The 20201-nt window shown below is 35.7% G+C and overlaps 1 protein-coding gene across 3 annotated transcripts; it reads left to right on the top strand.

Annotated features, from left to right (window-relative positions):
* Positions 1–1447: 1447 nt before the first annotated feature.
* On the top strand, positions 1448–14626 carry st6galnac (ST6 (alpha-N-acetyl-neuraminyl-2,3-beta-galactosyl-1,3)-N-acetylgalactosaminide alpha-2,6-sialyltransferase). 3 transcript variants are annotated; one of them, XM_051915655.1, is made up of 10 exons: positions 1448–1836; positions 3137–3508; positions 5587–5851; positions 7503–7668; positions 8402–8576; positions 9872–10010; positions 10659–10762; positions 10950–11033; positions 11430–11529; positions 13442–14626. In XM_051915655.1, exons 2-10 carry the CDS (start codon positions 3357–3359, stop codon positions 13610–13612), a joined length of 1356 nt encoding a protein of 451 aa, XP_051771615.1. In that variant the 5' UTR covers positions 1448–1836; positions 3137–3356; the 3' UTR covers positions 13613–14626. The 3 variants fall into 3 exon arrangements, with proteins under 3 accessions (XP_051771615.1, XP_051771616.1, XP_051771617.1); XM_051915656.1 differs by lacking the exon at positions 1448–1836 and adding an exon at positions 2876–2897; XM_051915657.1 differs by lacking the exons at positions 1448–1836; positions 5587–5851 and having other exon boundaries at positions 3219–3508.
* The last annotated feature ends 5575 nt before the right edge of the window (positions 14627–20201 follow it).

Here is a 20201-nt window from a genome sequence, read left to right as displayed (position 1 = left end):
AGTAAAAGTGACGTGATGGCCAAGAATGACCAAGTCCTTTGCATTTAACCCATCCAAGTTAATGCACACACATTAGGAGTAGTGAATAGTGAACACACACACACACACACCCAGAGCAATGGGCAGCCATTTTTGCTGTGGTGCCTGGGAAACGAACCTCAGTCAGGTTCCTCTTTCAACCAGCCCTTTTCTTCATGTTTAAACCTTGTTTAGTGTGAAACTGTTGGTTCAAGTTGTACCACAATGATTGGTGGAATGAACTTCCAAACTTCATCCCAACAACGTTCCATTGCAATCTTATCTGGGAGCTTTTATTTACATAACATAATTTAATTACAACACATTAAATTCCTGTCTATTGTTCTGCACTTGGATAGTTGACTAAACTATTCATATATTTCTTATCTATAATGTGCATGCAGTTTCATGAGCTCATGAAAGTACCGGAATATTGACTTTTAAAAATTAATTTGTTAATTTAAAATGATCAAGTGAAGGCAAAGGTCATGGGACCTAAAATATGCACTTTCAGTTATATACATACACTACCGTTCAAAAAAATTTATACTCACCAAGTCTGCATTTATTTAATCAAAAATACAGAGTAAATTACTTTTTTAATGCATTTTAAAATGTATTTTATTCCTGTGATGGCAAATTACTCATTACTGCAGTCTTCAGTGTCACATGATCATTCAGAAATCATTCTAATATGCTGATTTGGAGCTCAAGAAACATTTCTTATTATTATCAATGTTGAAAATGTGTGCTGTTCAAGATTTTTGTAATACCTTTTTTAAGGATTCTTTGATTTAATAGGAAGTTCAAAAGAACGGCATTTATCTGAAACTTCTGTAACATTCTAAATGTCTTTACTATCACTTTTGATCAATTTAATGCATCCTTACTGAATAAAAGAAGAAAAAAATCTTACTGACGCCAAACTTTTGTCGAAGGAAAAAAAAAAAAAAAACTTCACAGGCATCTCAACTACCTACTTTCACTTCCGCTCTAGAGCTGTATATTGTTTTCTCCCGAGTTCAAATGGTTTCAGCTTTGTCATTTGTAAGTTACTTTGTATACAAGCGTCTGCTAAATAAATAATGTAAATGTCAATCTGAGTCACATCAATCTGCAGGAAAGTCCATCATACTGACCCACATTTCTGACCCCTGTTTTGCCTCTTGCTCCCTAACATGGTGTTTCCCATTTTGCACTGCATTTGTTTTCTGCAGCTTTTTGCTAACCAAAAGTTACATGCAGCCTATTTACTTCTGAATCAGTCTAAGCCCCCATGTGACCGTTTTGCACCCCTGACCATGGCCAGGAAGAGGAGGGGCCACTGTGTGGGAAAGTGTAATGATAACAGCCTTGTATGTAAATGAGGCAGCTGTAAGTTGTGATAAAGCAGACTATCAGGCTTTTTGAACCTAGGGTGCCTTCAGCATGTCACTGCGTGTCGTTTTTTGGGTAGTTTTTGTACGAGTGCATCTTTATGCCTGTTCTTTGATGCCTGAATGCTAGCGTTTGCACATTCCTTGGTCTGTCTTTGAACATCATCTGACTTGTCATGGTTTGTTTTGTTTGCAGTTGCTGTAGTCTGTTATCACCAAGCTCTGAGCTGTACGTAACCATCTCTCTCTTCCTCTCGTATTTTATGTCTTCCTTTGGGGGAGGGGGCAGGGGAGTTGACCAATTGCTAGCAGCTGTTACTCATTTCACAATGGGGCCGCCTCTCTAGCACTGTGTGTGAGTGCGACTGAGAGTTGTGTTGTTAATCTAGGCACATTGCTGCTCGACTTCCCCTCACATCGCTTGACAGGAGTTTCCCTTCAGGTATGAGACTTTTTTTTTTAACTTATTTTACAGTTCTTCTGTCCTTCTGTTCCCATATTCTGCCAGTTCTCCTTGAGTTTAAGGACTGCTGCGAGTCAGCTGTCTTTGAATGTTACATGTGGTGACAGTTACTTTGTCTGATGTAGTGTGAAACTGGCTCTTTTTGTTTTTTTTGACAACTTTTTTTTTTTACGTTTCATTGACTTCATATGCATTTTGGGAGAGGTTTTTTTTTTTTCCTTTTCTTTATTTAATTCTACCTTTAATGGATTTAAAGAGAAATTCTATTCGGTTTCCTGAAGGAGATATAATTTAATCTTTAGACATTAGAGTGATTTTATAAGCACAGCAAGTTTCTGCAGCAATTCTACTTACTAAAACAATGATTCGCCCAAATAGCATTCTTGTCATTCCACATATGGCAGAAAAAGAATAGCAGGAATCCTCAAGACAAAAAAAAAAAAAAAAAAATCGCATAATGTGAGCCTTTGTGCCTCTGAATTCAGCTTTATTCTCCAGTTTGAGACTCAAGTGGAGAATTAAACTTTGTTAAACAACTTTTTTCATTTCCTTATTCAGATTTTTCACTTCTAGAGAATCTTCAAGCTATGTTAATGACTAGATTATAAATGTTGAATAGCATGCCTAAGGCCATTTTAGAAGATTGTAAAGTCGTATTTCCAGTTATGCTTAAATGACTTTCAAATAGTTGTTAATGTAGTTCTATTTGTATTAATGTGATTCTGTATATTGAAGGGCAAAGCCTGACTGTGAACTCTGGGGACAACTGGTTTCCAGATGTTTTAAATTGTTTTATATGCTAAAAACTATGCCTACTTGTTGCATACTTTGTCTGCACGCAAAATGATTTTGTAAAGTTACGTGTTTCCAGACACATCGGCAGGATGGGGAAATATTTCCTGAGAGAGTAATGCTGGTTTCCTAGAAAAAAACTGTACTCAGGGGAGAGTTACTAACAAGCAATCTTACCACAATATCTCAGGCTTTTCCTCGCCCTCTTCTGTATACAACTCCGAAAACAGCCATTTTGTGTCTATATGGTAATTTAACGCTCTCTATTTCTGTCTTTCACCCGTTCCCTCTCATTTCTTCCTTTGTCAAATCCTGCAGTCTTTTTGACACTATTAATTAGCATCTGAAACGCTCTTTGAGCAAAGGTGCACTTTGAAACCAGAATCACATCTTCGTGGTTTACCAGGCCCTTTAATTAAAACAGGATTACTGCGTAGAAACCACCATGTGGAGTTTGACTCTCTTGTATTTTTTCTCCCTCTCACAGACGTCCTCGGTGGTGCGGGAGACTCCCACGTGTGAATGACGGAGCTCAAAACGAACTAATTATCTAGCAGCGACCCTGCCAACCCTTCCCCTTGAGGGCACTTTCAAACCCTTATTTCATCAAAGCGCCACTCCTTCCTCAGGAGAACGCTCATGTGCTTACAAGGTGACCAGACGTTCTGGGGAACTCTCAGCAACTTGTGCACGAGGAAAGTAGCACGATGACAGGCCGGCTGCCCCAGAGGCTTCTGCTGTGGTTCATTGGGTTGTTGGTAATCGCGTTACTGACTTTAATCGTGGTGTGTGCAGCTATGCAGATCCAGGTGCCATGGCAAGTGGTGAACCTCCAAAGCTTCACCGCGAAACATTACAGGTAAAGACAAAACTCTTAAAATGCCATGTGGACCTCGTACACTCTTAAAAACAAAGGTTCTATGAAGGACCTTTAACATCCATGGAACCTTTCCATCACACAAAATATACTTTATATTATAGTGGAAAACTTCAGATTATTAAAATGTTCTTCAGACTAAGACAAAATTGGTTCACAGAAACTTTCTTTGGGGAATCCAAAATGGTTCTTCTATGGCATCAGTGTGAAAACCCCCTTTTGAAACCTTTATTTTTAAGAGTATTCAGATGTTTTTTCCTCTAGACACTTAGTTGTAGATTTTAGCTGAGTTGCTTTTTGGTGTATTTCTTTTTGAGAAACATATTTTTGTTGTAGTTATTAAAGAATACACTACTGTTCAAAAGTTTGGTGGCACATCTGTTTTCAAAATTGATAAGAAATGTGCAAATTGGCATATTAGAATGATTTCTGAAGGATCATGTGACACTGAAGACTGGAGTAATGGCTGCTGAAAATTCAGATTTGCAATTGCATAAATAAATTATATTTAGAAATGTATTAAAATAGAAAACAGTTATTTTAAATTGTAATAATATTTCACAATATTACTGTTTTTACTGTATTTTTGATCAATTAAATACAGCCTTGGCGAGCTTAAGAGACTTCTTCTTAAAAAAAAAAAAAAAAAAGTAAAAATCTTACCAATGCTAAAATTTTAAATGGTAGTGTATATGGATTTTTTTCCAGAGTAAGATAAGCAACAAGCTTTTTTTGCATTGATAACCCTGTCTGTTTTCCTTATATATTCTGCTACATATGTGATCCACACAAAATATACAAGAAGTCGCAATTAAATATTTTATTGACTGACAGCCTATTTTAATGCATGTCAATGCATTAAAATATAATTGGGAAAGTTGAGCACTCTCTGATTAATTTCAAATGTTCCATTCTTTAAATAAACCAATTTTTAATATAGGTTAACTCTTGCAAAAACTGTTTTTCCATTTGTCATTTAGTTAGTAATGTCACAGTGAGCATGTTGTCTCTAGAGAGCCGTGATCACAGTGCACACTTCCTCTGCTAATCATTTCAGCATGTTCGCCGTTGCTATGGAGGTGGGCGTCAGAAGCTAAGAAAGTGATTTCATGACTTGTTGCTCTCTCTGACCTTGTTTTCTGTAGTGAAGATGGGGGAGGGGTTTCAATCTCAATTTATTTGCACAGCGCTTTCCAGAATAGGTATTGTTCCAAAAACAGCTTCTCAAAGAATAGTGACTTATAAACCCTCAAGCGAGCAGCTAAAAGACAAGGATAAACTCCTTTTAGATGTTTAAGTATAGGTGGAAACCAGTTTGGATATCTCTTTTCCTTAGTTATTTATTTTGTTCTCCAGTAAGGGACAGAAATAAACAACATGAGATTTACTGCTCTTTTAAATCCATCAGGCGTACAATAATTCTGGTTCTACTAGAGAAGTGCACAATCATTGCTCTGAAAGTAGGGTTTGTTATGTGAAATGTAGCCCAGTTTATAACTCATAAGTATGTAGTTTATAACTCAAAAAAAGTCGCAATTACCTTTTTCATTTTTTATTCAGTGGCAGAAACAAGTTTCCATAATATTGCTTCTAGTCACTGGGTTTAGTGATTACACACATTTAGTGATTATTACACATTATTGATTATTGTTACATTGTGATTACACACAATGAAACAATAATGGGAAAAGGCGTTTACCGTTCAGACATTTTATACCATCTCGTCCTTGTGTTGTCATTTAATTTATACCTTTGCAAGATTTAGTTTGATTACATTTCTCTTACCAGTCATCTGCTTTTTGTTGTCTTAAACAACGACACTTGCCCTAGTTGTTAAGTCACTGACAGACATGTACTACATGCTTGTTTTCATCAAGATGTGTTTGCTGATGTATCACATATCAAGACAGGTGATATTCTGTCTTTCTATGAAAAACAATGGAATATTGATGTACGATTAATGTATTAATGGCCTCTTCTCTTGAGTTGGAGGTCCTTAGCTTCATTCTTACAATTAGAAAGTGAAAAACGTTGCTTATTTTTTATTTTCTTGCCCACAGGCTATATTCATTCAAGAAGGATAACAGTTCTTTTGAGTATCAATGGTCTTCTGAGAATAAACTGGACACTGCTGAAGAACTGGAGCAAAATTCAGTCCAGCAATCAGATCTTAAGGATTCATCAGAGTCAGAAAACAGCGCAAAGTCTGATCAAGCAAATTTAAACACAAGCTCCTTAAAGCCAATGCCAAAAAATGAGGCAAAACCCACTGAACCAGACTTTTTTGGTGACCGGTATGCCATGGATGATTTTCCTTCACAAACAGTGAGTGTCTGTTTGTGGTTTTTGGCCTAGTATTGTGAACTATCGTGCCTGTGTTATTATTGTGAGTGAGTGAAATTTCCAGAAGTCACCTGCTTAAATTCAGTTCCGTTCAAGTGTTTGTACAAATGCAGTGGTCATTCAAATTTCATGGTCATTCAAATTGGGCAAAAAGCCAGCGGAAGTTTGTAGTAACGAAGCAAAGGTTAGTCTATCACAACAGAACGGCAGCATTTTATTCAGATGACACTAAAAAAAAAAAATTCTAAATTAAATGACCCAAAATATAAAACAAAACATTACAGTTCCACTGTGAAAACCATCTGCTCTATAATAAAAAAAATACATACACTACCATTCAAATTTTGGGTTCAGTAAGGTTATTATTTTTTGAAAGAAAAGAATACTTTTATTAAGCAAGGACGCATTTCACTTGATTAAAAATGACAGTAAAGACTTATACATTGTTAAAAAAAAGTCATGATGCTGAAAATTCAGCTTTGTCATCACAGTAACACTTTAAAATATATTAAAATAGAAATCAGTTATTTTAAATTGTAATAATATTTTGCTATATTACAGTTTTTACTGTATTTTTGATTAAAAAAGAAGCCTTGGTGAACAGTGTTGGGGTAACACGTTACAAGTAACTTGAGTTACGTAATCGCATTACTTTTTCAATTTACAACAAAATATCCAAGTTACTTTTTCAAATAAGTATAACGCAAGTATAACGTATTGACTGACAGCTCTCCTGTCCCCATGTTGAGAGAAATAAAGTGCAGAGGTGTTGTGTGCGCTGTGTGAACATGATGGTTATTGTAGTTCTAGATTAAATGTGAAGATCCATTTACTCATCTCACTTGCACGAAAACATTCAGTATTCCTCAAAATGAATAAAAACAGTGTAATGCAATCTCAGAATTGTATGCAAACCTGTAATAATTAACTATATTAAATTACACAAATATACTTTATGTATTTAATCTCACTTTATGAACCATAAAGTGAGTTACCTATTTGAGAAAGTAACTTAGATATTTAGTTGTAAATTGAAAAAGTAATGCGATACTTTACTAGTTACTTGGAAAAGTAATCTGATTACGTAACTCAAGTTGTAATGAGTTACCCCCAACACTGTTCACAAAGGCTTCTTTATATATACACAGTCAAACCAAATATTATTCAGACACTTTTGATATATTTTTACTAGTGGGTGCAGGACACTATAGTTCATTTATGTAAATGAGGATAGCAAAATAAACTGTGACTGTGACAAAAATTCTTCATACAGTGGACTACCAGTGAAAATGATAAAAATTTGGAACCAAAAATTATTCAGACACTTTGACCCGACCATGCTTGCTTAAGTGTTATCTGACATAATTTAGATACAAAAAATTCTGACAGTTTAACTCTGAGATCTTGTCATATTTTATTAAAATTTTTATTACAACTATAGTGAATAAACTGTATTAATGAGTGAAATGTTCAAGGTGTCTGAATAAATTTTGGTTTGACTGTATATATTTATTTATATAACAAGAACCCTGGCTATTGTCTTTCCAATTCATAAAAAAGTAATGCAACATTTTTTGCAACTAACTTTGATGACTGTCAGTGATAACAATATTTACCCCTCTCTCTCTTGCAGAACTGTCCCAACAACATTAGGAAGCGTGTGTCTCAGACTCAGTTTTCCGAAATATTTCTACACAGTATTCCAGTGCTTCAGTGGGCAAAGCATTTGACCCCAGAACAGTACCAGCGCTTGAGTCAATACAGTGGAGCACATGGCTGGGGAGGCATTGATATTGAAGGTGTGTGTGTGTTTTTTGTTTGGAATCTAAGTCTTTTGTACTTGCCCAGAAGTTTTTATTATCCAAGGTGTCAGTGTGATATAGCCATTAGTGCGCCATTACTTTTGTGCTTGGGTATTGACAGTATTTTGAATTTGAAATTGAATTTCAGTTCAGATTACAGGGGAATCATTTAGTGTTTTGATTGCATATTTGCAGCAAACACGAAAACAGGATGGGAAATGCCGCTGCTCATAAAAACATCAAAGAACTTATAACGTTGTGAGGGAAAAAGTAGATACATTTCTGATGGTATATTTTATACAGACTGCATAGAATTCAAAATTTCCAGAAGCAATTAAGAAATAAAAAATTAAAATTATTAAATGTGTCTATTATTATTATTATTTAAAAAATCCAGTGTCAATCTAGTTTTGTGACAAATTATATGAATGTTTTAAATTGTTGTTTTCATATAATTTTTTAATTCATTTTTATTTAATCAATTTTTTTGTTTTTTTATTATTTTAAAATAAATACCTTCGTTTACCTGTGAACTTTTAAAAGATTTTATTTATTTTTTTTAACTACTTCTGACTTCATACTCATGAACTAAATATATTTAATGTGTAATTGTTTTGTGGATTTACTTAGTATTACTTATTATTTAATCTAATGTCTGTAGTGATTAAATTAACATAATATGTGTAACATGGACCAAAACATTTAGTTTTGTGTGTGTTGTTGTTCACAGTGTTGAAGAGCTCACTGGGAATTTTAAATACAACCGCAAATCGGTTGATGTTTGACGACTGGGAGAAGAGAGAGAACAGATCCCAGTGTATCCGCTGTGCTGTGGTGGGAAACGGTGGAATACTGAATGGTTCAAGAAAAGGCAAGGAGATCGATGAACATGACTATGTCTTCAGGTGAGAAGGTTGATCATTAAGAGATACTGATGTTTAGGATGATAGGTTTACATGCATCCAAGGTCAAAAACAAATTTTCCTCATAATATACATTATAGCATCAACTCTTTTCCCCCAGTGTCTGAAACGATTCGATCAAGATCAGGTCTTGCTAAATCCCTCCTTTCCAAAAACCTACTCTGCTCTGATTGGTCAGATGGCACAGTCTGTTGTGATTGGTCTAACGCTTACAGTGCGTGTCAGAAACGCCCATTATCTGAATCTCAGCTCCAGATGTTTCCTCAGCACTTGATACATAGTGATATGAACTAGAGTTGACAAAAGTGCTGACTTCGGTACCAAGTCGGTAATGAAATTTAAAAAATGTACACTTTGAGCGCTGTTGAGCATATTCGTAAACACCTCTGATTGGCCACTGTGTTGACGCGCACATCAGATATGTCTGTGATTTGCTTCAGTGATCTACGCATTAAAAACGTTGAAATTGTCATCAATGATGCTCTTCACCGAGCGCTTACACAGATACACACAGGAGTGTTTGAAAGCAGGCATCTATCGCGCTGATAGACGCCTGCTTTCAAATGCTCCCGCTCCCAAAGCGCTTTCAAATTCAAACGCTGCCGTGCGTTGATCATTGTAGCCAATCACAGACATATCCGATGAGCGCGTCATCACTATAGCCAATCAGGGGTGTTTACGAATCTGCTCAACAGCGCTCAAAACATCACATTTAAAAAAAATTTAAGTACCGATTTGTACCGAAGTCAGTACTTTTGACAACTCTAATATGAACATTGGTTTTACTGTATCAATTCGAGCGTGAATCCTCATCCTTTGGTAGTGCCTTCAAAGTGGATTCTCTTTTGGGAGAAAATAACTTGATCTTTGAAACTTTGCTGACCTTTTACATTCACATTTCACAAACAGCTGTATTACACATTACATGAAAGATAACATCTGAAATAGCATAATAGGAGCACTTTAAATCAGTGTTTCAGGAGATGTTCCAATCATTTAGACCAGGGGTGGCTAACCCTGGTCCTGGAGAGCCTCAGTCCTGCAGAGTTTAGCTCCAACCATGATAAAAACTCACCTGCCTATAGCTTTCTAGCAGCCTTTCAAACCTTGATTAGCTTGTTCAGGTGTGTTTGATTAGGGTTGGAGCTGAACTCTGCAGGACTGTGGCTCTCCAGGACCAGGGTTAGCAACCCCTGATTTAGACTCTAAAAATCAAGGAAAACCATGTTTATTGATTAATATCACAATGCTTCTCTCTTTCTGTCTCCCATCTTTAGGGTGAATGGTGCGGTTGTTGATGGATTTCAGAATGATGTGGGATCCCGGACATCATTCTACACGTTCTCAACCAACACCATGCGAAACTCCATGCGTAGCTATGCTTACGTAGGCTACAGAGGTCCACCCATATCAAAGGTAACCAATGATGTCAGACTGCAAAGACGAGACGCAGTGCTTCACTTTATATTAAGTGTATTTAACTATGTACTAACATTTAATCATTTGATACAATGCACTTATTGTGTAGGGTGAATTCAGGTTGATTATGACACTTTTCCCACTTCATCACAATGGCAAAAAGTGTCCCAATCACCCTGAATTCACCCTACATACATGTTTTTACACTGTATTTGTATTTTAAAAAAACCTGTATGTAATTATAGCTGTAATTAAATCTATAATTACACTGTTAACCCTTGAGTTATATCTAAACCCACCCAAACTAACCATGACCTTACCTGTATCCCACCTCAATAGCAGCAAAAGGGGTATTCAAGACAATATCAACTAATTATTGCTATTAAATCAATAATAATGCAATCCAAAGCCATTTTTATCACTACGTTAGAAACCCAATATGATTTGGCATAATTTTTTTTTATCCAGACCCTTAGATGCTTTCATTATAGTGCATTTAATGTCTTCCCTGGCAATGGATCCCATGACCTTAGCCTTGCTAGCGGCATACTTTACAAGTTGAGCTACAGAAACACCTTTTTGTATGTTGAGTTGTGACATTGCTGTTTGCTAACTCTCTTTTTATCTTAATCTCCATCTGTGCAGGAGACAAGGTATATATTCCTGCCAGACCATGACCGAGATTACATTCTCATGAAAGCGGCTTCGACACACACAGTAATTGATAAAGGCCCTGAGCGCAGCAAGAAGTAAATATTATAAAAAATATTCTTATGTAAATTTACATTTTCAAAGTTCCTTAAACATATCCTTGATCACTATGACAGATACAGTCCAACCCTCCTTGTTTTTATATGTGTTAGTTGTGTTTATATAATACAGTACATTATATACACAATTAAGACTCAATTTAATTGTATTGTATATCTCTCTCAGACCTCCTACGTACTTTGGTGAAGATGTGACAGTAGAAAAATTCAAAATCTACCACCCAGACTTTATCCGTTACCTCAGAAACAGGTAAGCTTTGCAAACAGAGACTAAGGGATAATGTACACTCAGCCAGTGATTATTGCAAAATTAATCCCAGACAGGGAGATCAAGAAGCACAAAGCGACTGACTGCACATTATCCCACTTATTACATGAATACTTGATCTGAGTTGAAATTATGTGAGAAGAAAGATCTTGCAGAGTGAAACGAGACGCATGAATCTTGCACAACGATAGCGGAAATCCGTTGCAGGTGACAGCAGACAAATATACAGTTCTGTGGTCATAATACACAAATATTTAACCACAGAATGCTGCGATCAACTGAAAGCAACGTGTTGTAAATCATGTATCTTTTTGTTTAGTTTTGTCTTCATTTGTATGTAGATATCCAATTTTATGATTTTTCTTATTCATCATCAAGGTTCCTGCATTCAAATCTTCTGAAAACAGGTGCGAGAAAAATTTACAGGCCGTCCACAGGAGCAGTAATGCTCCTGGCTGCTATTCATACATGTGACCAGGTATGTTTAATCTTTTTATTGAGATTTTAATGACATCAAACATGTGATGAGCCCTGCTGTAAAATGAGTAGAAGCACCCATATCCTCATTTATCCATTTAGAGAAGGTCACAATTGATAAGAACATAACGGCAGTTTTGTACAGATAAGTAAAACATTATACTTAAAATTGTATGCAAACACCTACAGTAGCAAAGTTTGTCAAAGGTTTGAACACCGTTTTAGTGACAGGTATTTCACATATGTTAGATGTGTACTCTAACCAAACAGACCTCTGTAACTACATAACAAAGACACACATGACAGGCTGTATTGCCGTCATAAAACCAACCCAGTCTCATTGGAAATTTGTCTCTACTTAAGTTTTTGCATAAATATACAGTTTCCAGCTAAAATAAACACTAGAGACAGTAAAACGCAACAACATTTATTCTATTTCACACAAATTATGATTGCTGTGGCAGATTATCAATTAACAAATCATTCTATTCAAGGACATTCTTGCACAATATTATGCCATAATCTCAAAACTGTTTTACCATAGTGCATGATATGTAAAACTGATACATTTGGAAGTAGGGGTGAGCGATATGACCAAAATCTTATATCACAATATGAGTAATTTTATTTCACGATAACGATATACATCACAATATAGTTTTTTTTTTTTTGCTTTAAATAAGGTTTTTATGATATCATATGATATCATTCATATCATTCATATGATATCATTCATATCATTCATATGATATAATTTAAAAAAAACAATACAATAGAACAAAGACAAATAAAACAGCACTACTTGAAAAACTTAAAACACTGGAAATAAGAAATACTACATAAAATTTATAAAGTAATTAAATGTATAAAAAACACCGCATTGGTCTTTACTGTGTAAATTAAATAGAAATTTATTTATATTAAAGTTACAAAAGTGATTCAGTCAAGAGCAGTGAGATATTTTCTATTTTTTGTTGTTGTTTGATTAGCATTAATAATGACAGCAGGTAAATTTGGATGCTGTCACTTTAAGACCAACTGCACGGATCCATTATACTTCTGCGTTTTCTCTCAACAGTTTAGTTCACTTAAGACATAAATTACTGTGTTTAAATTACGCTGAGAAACAGTCTCTCAGAGAGTGCACGCATATACTGAAATGAGTTGTCTTTTGCTGCTTATTGCACTTCAATTGTTTAAAATCACCTGTTTTTAAACCACAAAGCTTAAAAACGCATACAAATGATACGCTTTTGTGACGGCGCAGCAAAGCAACGTCACGTGAGCATAATTGCGATAGAGACAATAGTCAAAAATTACCGGTTGACACATTTCTACCGGTTAATCGTGTCTACGCGCCCACCCCTATTTGGAAGTTTAAATTGCAAAACCAGCTCCATATATGGCTTTCCTAACGTAGTAAACTTGCTCAGTAGCTCCTCTGGTACAGCATTGCATTTGGGAACTGGGCCGCTTGGCTATGAGTCCAGAGAAACGAGTCACGACACCCAATAAAAGAGCACAAAGACTTGTAGAAGCAAGCTAAAATGGCATGATTGCTTCATGCATTTTTATCCCATGTTTGCTTTTGTTAACACTATCAGTGAGGTTTAGTCTATATTATTTTAAACGCGATAGAGCATTAACCTTTCAGCAATGCTCACCGTACATTTAATTTACAAACTTCCCCAAAACGTACATCAACCAACATAATAAAACGTTGCCAGATTTACGTTAAACTGTGCTTTTAGCTCCACTTATTGGACATTTCACTTTGAAAGTGTTCCATGAAATGCACTAAGGAACGTAACATCTTTTTACAGAAATGTTGCCACGTATTTCCAATGAGCCTGGGTTGCATAAAATATGTCTTTGTGAAAGTTCTGATAACATGATGTTTGTGTTATTAACAGGTTGATGCTTATGGGTTCATGACCCCTGACTACAACTTGTATTCAGACCACTACTATGACAAACAGCGACATGCAGTGCATTTTTATGCCAACCATGACATGCGCATGGAAATGAAGTTGTGGCAAGAGTTGCATCAGGCTGGACTGATGAATCTCTTCATGCGTCAGTGAGCACAAACGGATGGACGCTACACATTGTACGGGGTGTTTTTTACTGTCAGAGCTGAAAAACCTGTGTGAGGTGTGTGCAGGACATATTCTTCATTATGCATTAAGACATATTTGCTTTTGAAGATAAAGATAATATATTATTGCTCAACAAGGAATTACGTACAGAAGCTACGTAATCAACGCTCTGAATTGGTTCTCTTTTAAGTCAATTCATGAGAAACAAACAACTGACTAATGTGTCATGGGGAGAGGGCTTGGTTAGAGTTCAGGAATGACTGAATAGCTCTTGTGTTCTTGGTCGCTGTTTGTTGACACATATTGAATCATTTCTGAGGGATGAATCGTGGTGTTGCTTTCGACCACGTGGATTCTGTAATACGTGCCTTGGGACTTGATGGACTACCATGTTGTGTGAGAAAAAGTCAGAGTTTAAAGGCTTCAGAGCATCACACTAAATCAAAGAATAATCAACCAAAGATAATATTTTTTAAATGATTTTATGTTATATTCCTATTCATATTCCATGGAGTGTGAGTATAAAAATGTATAGATGGTCCATCCAAAATGCACTTGTTGCCATGTTGCATCATGTGTAAATTCAGAAGTGTTTTCTGTTTTTAAGAAGATTTTTATTCTATTAAGTTTACAACTTAAATTTACTTGGAAGTTTTAAAGTGCAATATCTTATGTTGACTTCACAAGCTGTTTGAATCAAAATGTGAATTTCTTTTGATTTATTTTATCTATCCTGTTAAGGTCAGTTTGCTCACTTGATGTTATCTCTTGAATGTATTTAATAATTTTTATTACCAAATAATTTAACTGTCATGTTCTTTCTGGTCAAATGAACTGGTTTAGAGATTCACCACACTACTGTTTAGAGTTCAAAAATCGCTCCACTTTTATAAAACGGTTAAGGATTTTTGTAAACAGGCACTAATTAATAGAAAATGGAAAGCTGATCCTACAGCAGGGTGTATTTTTTTAAAGCACAGAATAAATCTTTTAATATTGTGTTGTTGGTTATAAATTATATGCCTCCATTTTGTTCACAATGCATTGGGATATGCCCTTATTTATAGTGTTTTTTGTTTTGTTTTGTTTTTAAGTAAAGTGTATATACAATTATTTGGTTTGGTTTAAATGAACTTTTGTTAGTTAAATCAATTTGCCTTACAATTAATAAAGAGTGTGTTTAGAGGGATATCTCCAGAGATGTACATCTAATGTTCAGCATACCGGTATTGTTTTACTTTAAGTGTCTATGTACCTAAGGGGTGAGCTGACATAAAGTAATGCCAGTTTTTTGATCGGAGCTAAATATTTGCACCAGTTTACAGTGTTGTACTTCCAGTTAATGGGCTTTATTTATATTGGCAATTCCTTCAGGAATATTTGCTTTTATCACAAAGTGTTTAAGGACATATCCCTAAATCCCCTGTCATCACTCAATACCATAAATGAATACTTTATATTTTAGGAAAACAGAAACATACATACTTAAAGAAACACTAATATTAAATCCTGACAGAATGAAGGGGTTATTATTTTAAGTTATTGTAATAACTTAAAATTAAGTGTGTGTGTTAGAGCTGTCGATTTAACCCCTTAATTAAATTAAACTTAATTAGTTATGGGAATTTAATGAACATGATGCAGGGCAGCAACTCACTGTGTGATGTAGCCTATAGAATGCAGTTAGAATGCCCCTAAAATTCAAGATATCAGGGCAAAAATGCCCACATATGAGTTTTTGTGTATAGGCCTATATGATAAGCAATATCACATGAGTGCTGTTTTTATCCTGAGTGTGTTAATGATTTTATACAACAGCCCAATATTGTCTGTTTGCTAAATTTTTGAAACTAATGATTCAATGGCCCATTCATAAAGAGAGCCATTGGGTGTGTTTGACTTTAAGCAGCGCTGCGCACACACTGATCGATGTATGACATCAAAGTACAGCGACAGCAATTAGAGAGCAGACAGTTCCATATGCTTTGATGTCATAGACCCAGGGGTGTCGAAACTCGGTCCTGGAGGGCCACTGTCCTGCAGAGTTTAGCTCCAACTTACCACAACACACCTGCCTGGAAGTTTCCTGTATGCCTAAAAACCTTGATTAGTTGGTTCAGGTGTGTTTTAGACCTGTCATAGACCTATCGGTCTGCACAGCGCCACTTCAAGTCGAACACACCTATTTACTTAATTCCTGAACGAATCAGCTGTTTAAACAATCGAATGAATGACTCAGACATTTACCGCCACCTACTGGCAGTATTAGTTTTTAGTTTATTTAGCGTATAATTTAATTAAATTGTATAATTTAATTAAAATTAATTTCATATTTTGGGGATAGTTTGTCCAAAAAATGGAAATTCTGTTTGGTTACATTTACTCAACCTTGTGTTGTTTCAAACCTGTATGACTTTCTTTCTTTTGTGGAACATAAAAGAAGATATTTTGAAGGATGTTGGTAACCAAACTGTTTTGGTGTGTAAATACAGTATATCTAAATACCAATTTAGATGCAGCTTCTGAAAAAAAAAAATCATGGTCATTGTTGCCTAAAAGTTTATCTTTAATAAATTCTGTTGAATCAAATAAAATGTTTTTTTTTTTTTTTTTACTTTTTGTAATGTATTGGATGCTTTTCTCATTTAACACCTTATTTTAAAGTGCAAGCATAAAATGAGAATATATATTATATATATATATATAGAGAGAGAGAGAGAGAGAGAGCAATTTCTTTACAATTTGTGTGATGTTTTTTTATATATATATATATATATATATATATATATATATATATACAGGTGCTGGTCATATAATTAGAATATCATCAGAAAGTTGATTTATTTCACTAATTACATTCAAAAAGTGAAACTTGTATATTATATTCATTCATTACACACAGACTGATATATTTTCAAATGTTTATTTCTTTTAATTTTGATGATTATAACTGACAACTAAGGAAAATCCCAAATTCAGTATCTCAGAAAATTAGAATATTGTGAAAAGGTTCAATATTGAAGACACCTGGTGCCACACTCTAATCAGCTAATTAACTCAAAACACCTGCAAAGGCCTTTAAATGGTCTCTCAGTCTAGTTCTGTAGGCTACACAATCATGGGGAAGACTGCTGACTTGACAGTTGTCCAAAAGACGACCATTGACACCTTGCACAAGGAGGGCAAGACACTAAAGGTCATTGCAAAAGAGGCTGGCTGTTCACAGAGCTCTGTGTCCAAGCACATTAATAGAGAGGCGAAGGGAAGGAAAAGATGTGGTAGAAAAAAATGTACAAGCAATAGGGATAATCGCACCCTGGAGAGGATTGTGAAACAAAACCCATTCAAAAATGTGGGGGAGATTCACAAAGAGTGGACTGCAGCTGGAGTCAGTGCTTCAAGAACCACTACACACAGACGTATGCAAGACATGGGTTTCAGCTGTCGCATTCCTTGTGTCAAGCCACTCTTGAACAACAGACAGCGTCTCGCCTGGGCTAAAGACAAAAAGGACTGCACTGCTGCTGAGTGGTCCAAAGTTATGTTCTCTGATGAAAGTACATTTTGCATTTCCTTTGGAAATCAGGGTCCCAGAGTCTGGAGGAAGAGAAGAGAGGCACACAATCCACGTTGCTTGAGGTCCAATGTAAAGTTTCCACAGTCAGTGATGGTTTGGGGTGCCATGTCATCTGCTGGTGTTGGTCCACTGTGTTTTCTGAGGTCCAAGGTCAACGCAGCCGTATACCAGGAAGTTTTAGAGCACTTCATGCTTCCTGCTGCTGACCAACTTTATGGAGATGCAGATTTCATTTTCCAACAGGACTTGGCACCTGCACACAGTGCCAAAGCTACCAGTACCTGGTTTAAGGACCATGGTATCCCTGTTCTTAATTGGCCAGCAAACTCGCCTGACCTTAACCCCATAGAAAATCTATGGGGTATTGTGAAGAGGAAGATGCGATATGCCAGACCAAACAATGCAGAAGAGCTGAAGGCCACTATCAGAGCAACCTGGGCTCTTATAACACCTGAGCAGTGCCACAGACTGATCGACTCCATGCCACGCCGCATTGCTGCAGTAATTCAGGCAAAAGGAGCCCCAACTAAGTATTGAGTGCTGTACATGCTCATACTTTTCATGTTCGTACTTTTCAGTTGGCCAAGATTTCTAAAAATCCTTTCTTTGTATTGGTCTTAAGTAATAAATTTGGGATTTTCCTTAGTTGTCAGTTATAATCATCAAAATTAAAAGAAATAAACATTTGAAATATATTAGTCTGTGTGTAATGAATGAATATAATATACAAGTTTCACTTTTTGAATGGAATTAGTGAAATAAATCAACTTTTTGATGATATTCTAATTATATGACCAGCACCTGTGTATATATATATAATGTTTTCGGTCCTATTAGTAACTAGCAATTCTAGAAAAAACAAAATGACTCCTGCATGTTATGTGTGATGGTGATAGTTTAATATATGATGTTTAAACAAACCATTCTATATTCTCAATTAATTCATCAATTTGTCAGTATTTATAATCAAGGATGTAACCAAGTAATCCAAAGTAAATTCAAATATATGACGACCATACGCCTTGTTTTTGTAAGCTCTCTGATGTTGTTGATCCATATTGAGTGATAGACAAGGGGGGAAAAAACATAATTTGAGAGAAAGTAGCTAGAAGCAGAAGACTGAAGGAGGCTGTTCAAGAACTGGTAATTTGTGTGCTTTACCAAGAGAAATAATATTAACGATGAACAAATCTTATGATAAAGTCTATTGCAAGTTAGCTCATAAACACTCTTCTGCCATCTAGTGTTTAATGTTTTTGGTTGCAGCAATATTCATTACATGAATGTGTGCAAACTTCAAACCTCAGTTTAGTGTGTTTTCTGTGTAATTAATGGATTTAAGTATTAAGACTTGAACACGAAGGCACAGAATGTGGTTTGTTTACCTCTTATTTGTAGACGTCAAACTCTATCTACTGTATGCTGATTCCAAAACAGCCTGTGCCTTCACCTGACAGACGTGCCTAGGGCTGAGAGCATGGACGAGAAATAACAAGGTCGAATTGTAAAAAAAAAAAAAAAAATTCAAGGCGGATGGTGTGGTCATTGGCGGGGAGGGGGGACTACTGTGCCTTAAACATTTTTATTTATTGGTTTAAAGAGTAGTAAAATAGGCATTATTCATGAAATTATTTATATCACTGTAGTATTGGAGTGACCACCAGACTTTCTCTGTCTAACACACGCACACACAATCCATCCCTTTATATAGGCTACCTAAAATGGTGCATTTGGAGACCACTGAAGTGTTTAATCATTATCAATATATATTTTGAATAAAAATAACTCTATAAATGAGTTCCAAATGACATGGTATGATGGCACATGGGCAGACCGCTCCTGTTTACCAGATCTGAGCCACAAGCAGGCCATAGCAATGCCACATGTCAGCTAAGAGCAAAGAAATAAACCAGAACTGGACCTTATCTGAGCCACAAAATTTGTATATATTATTTATAGAATCATCTTAGCATTAACAAGCCTGTTAACAAGCAGAATCACTGAAGGAAAGAAAAGAAAAGAAAAGAAAAGAAAAGAAAAGAAAAGAAAAAAGAGACAAACAGAAACACATGACCTACAACTGACTTCAGCCACAGCCTTAGATGAAATCAACTGAAGATAAAAGAAGACATTAAATCTCTTCAGATCTCAGCAGAGGGTTAAACAACTCCACAAAAAGCAATACAGCTTCACATATTACTAACCAGACTGACTTTATTTCTGTCATTTATCTACAGAAGTTCTTATTGAGAATTAAAGGATTAGTTTAGTTTCAAATGAAAATTACCCCAAGATTTACTCACCCTCAAGCCATGAACACAATCGGAGATATATTAATAAATATCCTGATGCATCCAAGCTTTATAATGGCAGTGAACGGGACCAACGAGTATGAAGCTAAAGAAAGTGCATCCATCCATCATAAACTTGTACTTCACACGGCTCCGGGGGGTTAATAAAGTCCTTCTGAAGCGAAGCAATGCGTTTGTGTAAAAATTATCCATATTTAACAACATGAAGTAAAATATCTAGCTTCCGCCAGACCGCCATTCGTATTCAACTTACAAAGAAAGTGTAAAACTCTCGCAGTTCAAAACGCTTACACTATGTCCTACGCCTTCCGTATTCAACTAACGAAAAAGCATAACTCACATCGCATCAGTTATGCTTTTTCGTAGGTTGAATACAGAAGGCGTTCTGGCGGAAGCTAGATATTTTACTATATAACTATTTATAACAAAAACGCATCGATTTGTTTCAGAAAGCCTTTATTAACCCCCGGGAGCCGTGTGGAGTACAAGTTTATGATGGATGGATGTGTATGGAGGCACTTTTTTCAGCTTCATACTCGTGACCCCTGTTCACTGCCATTATAAAGCTCGGATGCGTCAGGATATTTATTAATATATCTCCGATTGTGTTCATCAGAAAGAAGAAAGTCTTGTGGTAATTTTCATCTGAAAGTGAACTAATCCTTTAACAGAAGTTCAGTATGGA

Source organism: Ctenopharyngodon idella, chromosome 12, assembly GCF_019924925.1.
Source record: "Ctenopharyngodon idella isolate HZGC_01 chromosome 12, HZGC01, whole genome shotgun sequence".
Classification (NCBI taxonomy): domain Eukaryota; kingdom Metazoa; phylum Chordata; class Actinopteri; order Cypriniformes; family Xenocyprididae; genus Ctenopharyngodon; species Ctenopharyngodon idella.
Note: the sequence above shows the minus strand (reverse complement) of the source record. Positions and strands in the feature narration are given on the sequence as shown.

What these genes read in the sequence shown, in the direction of transcription:
- st6galnac (XM_051915655.1), top strand. Translation starts at nt 3,357, where the DNA reads ATGACAGGCCGGCTGCCCCAGAGGCTTCTGCTGTGGTTCATTGGGTTG. An exon ending in TTCACCGCGAAACATTACAG is followed by an intron (nt 3,509 to 5,586) that starts GTAAAGACAAAA and finishes TCTTGCCCACAG; the next exon opens with GCTATATTCATTCAAGAAGG. An exon ending in ATCCGTTACCTCAGAAACAG is followed by an intron (nt 11,034 to 11,429) that starts GTAAGCTTTGCA and finishes TTCATCATCAAG; the next exon opens with GTTCCTGCATTCAAATCTTC.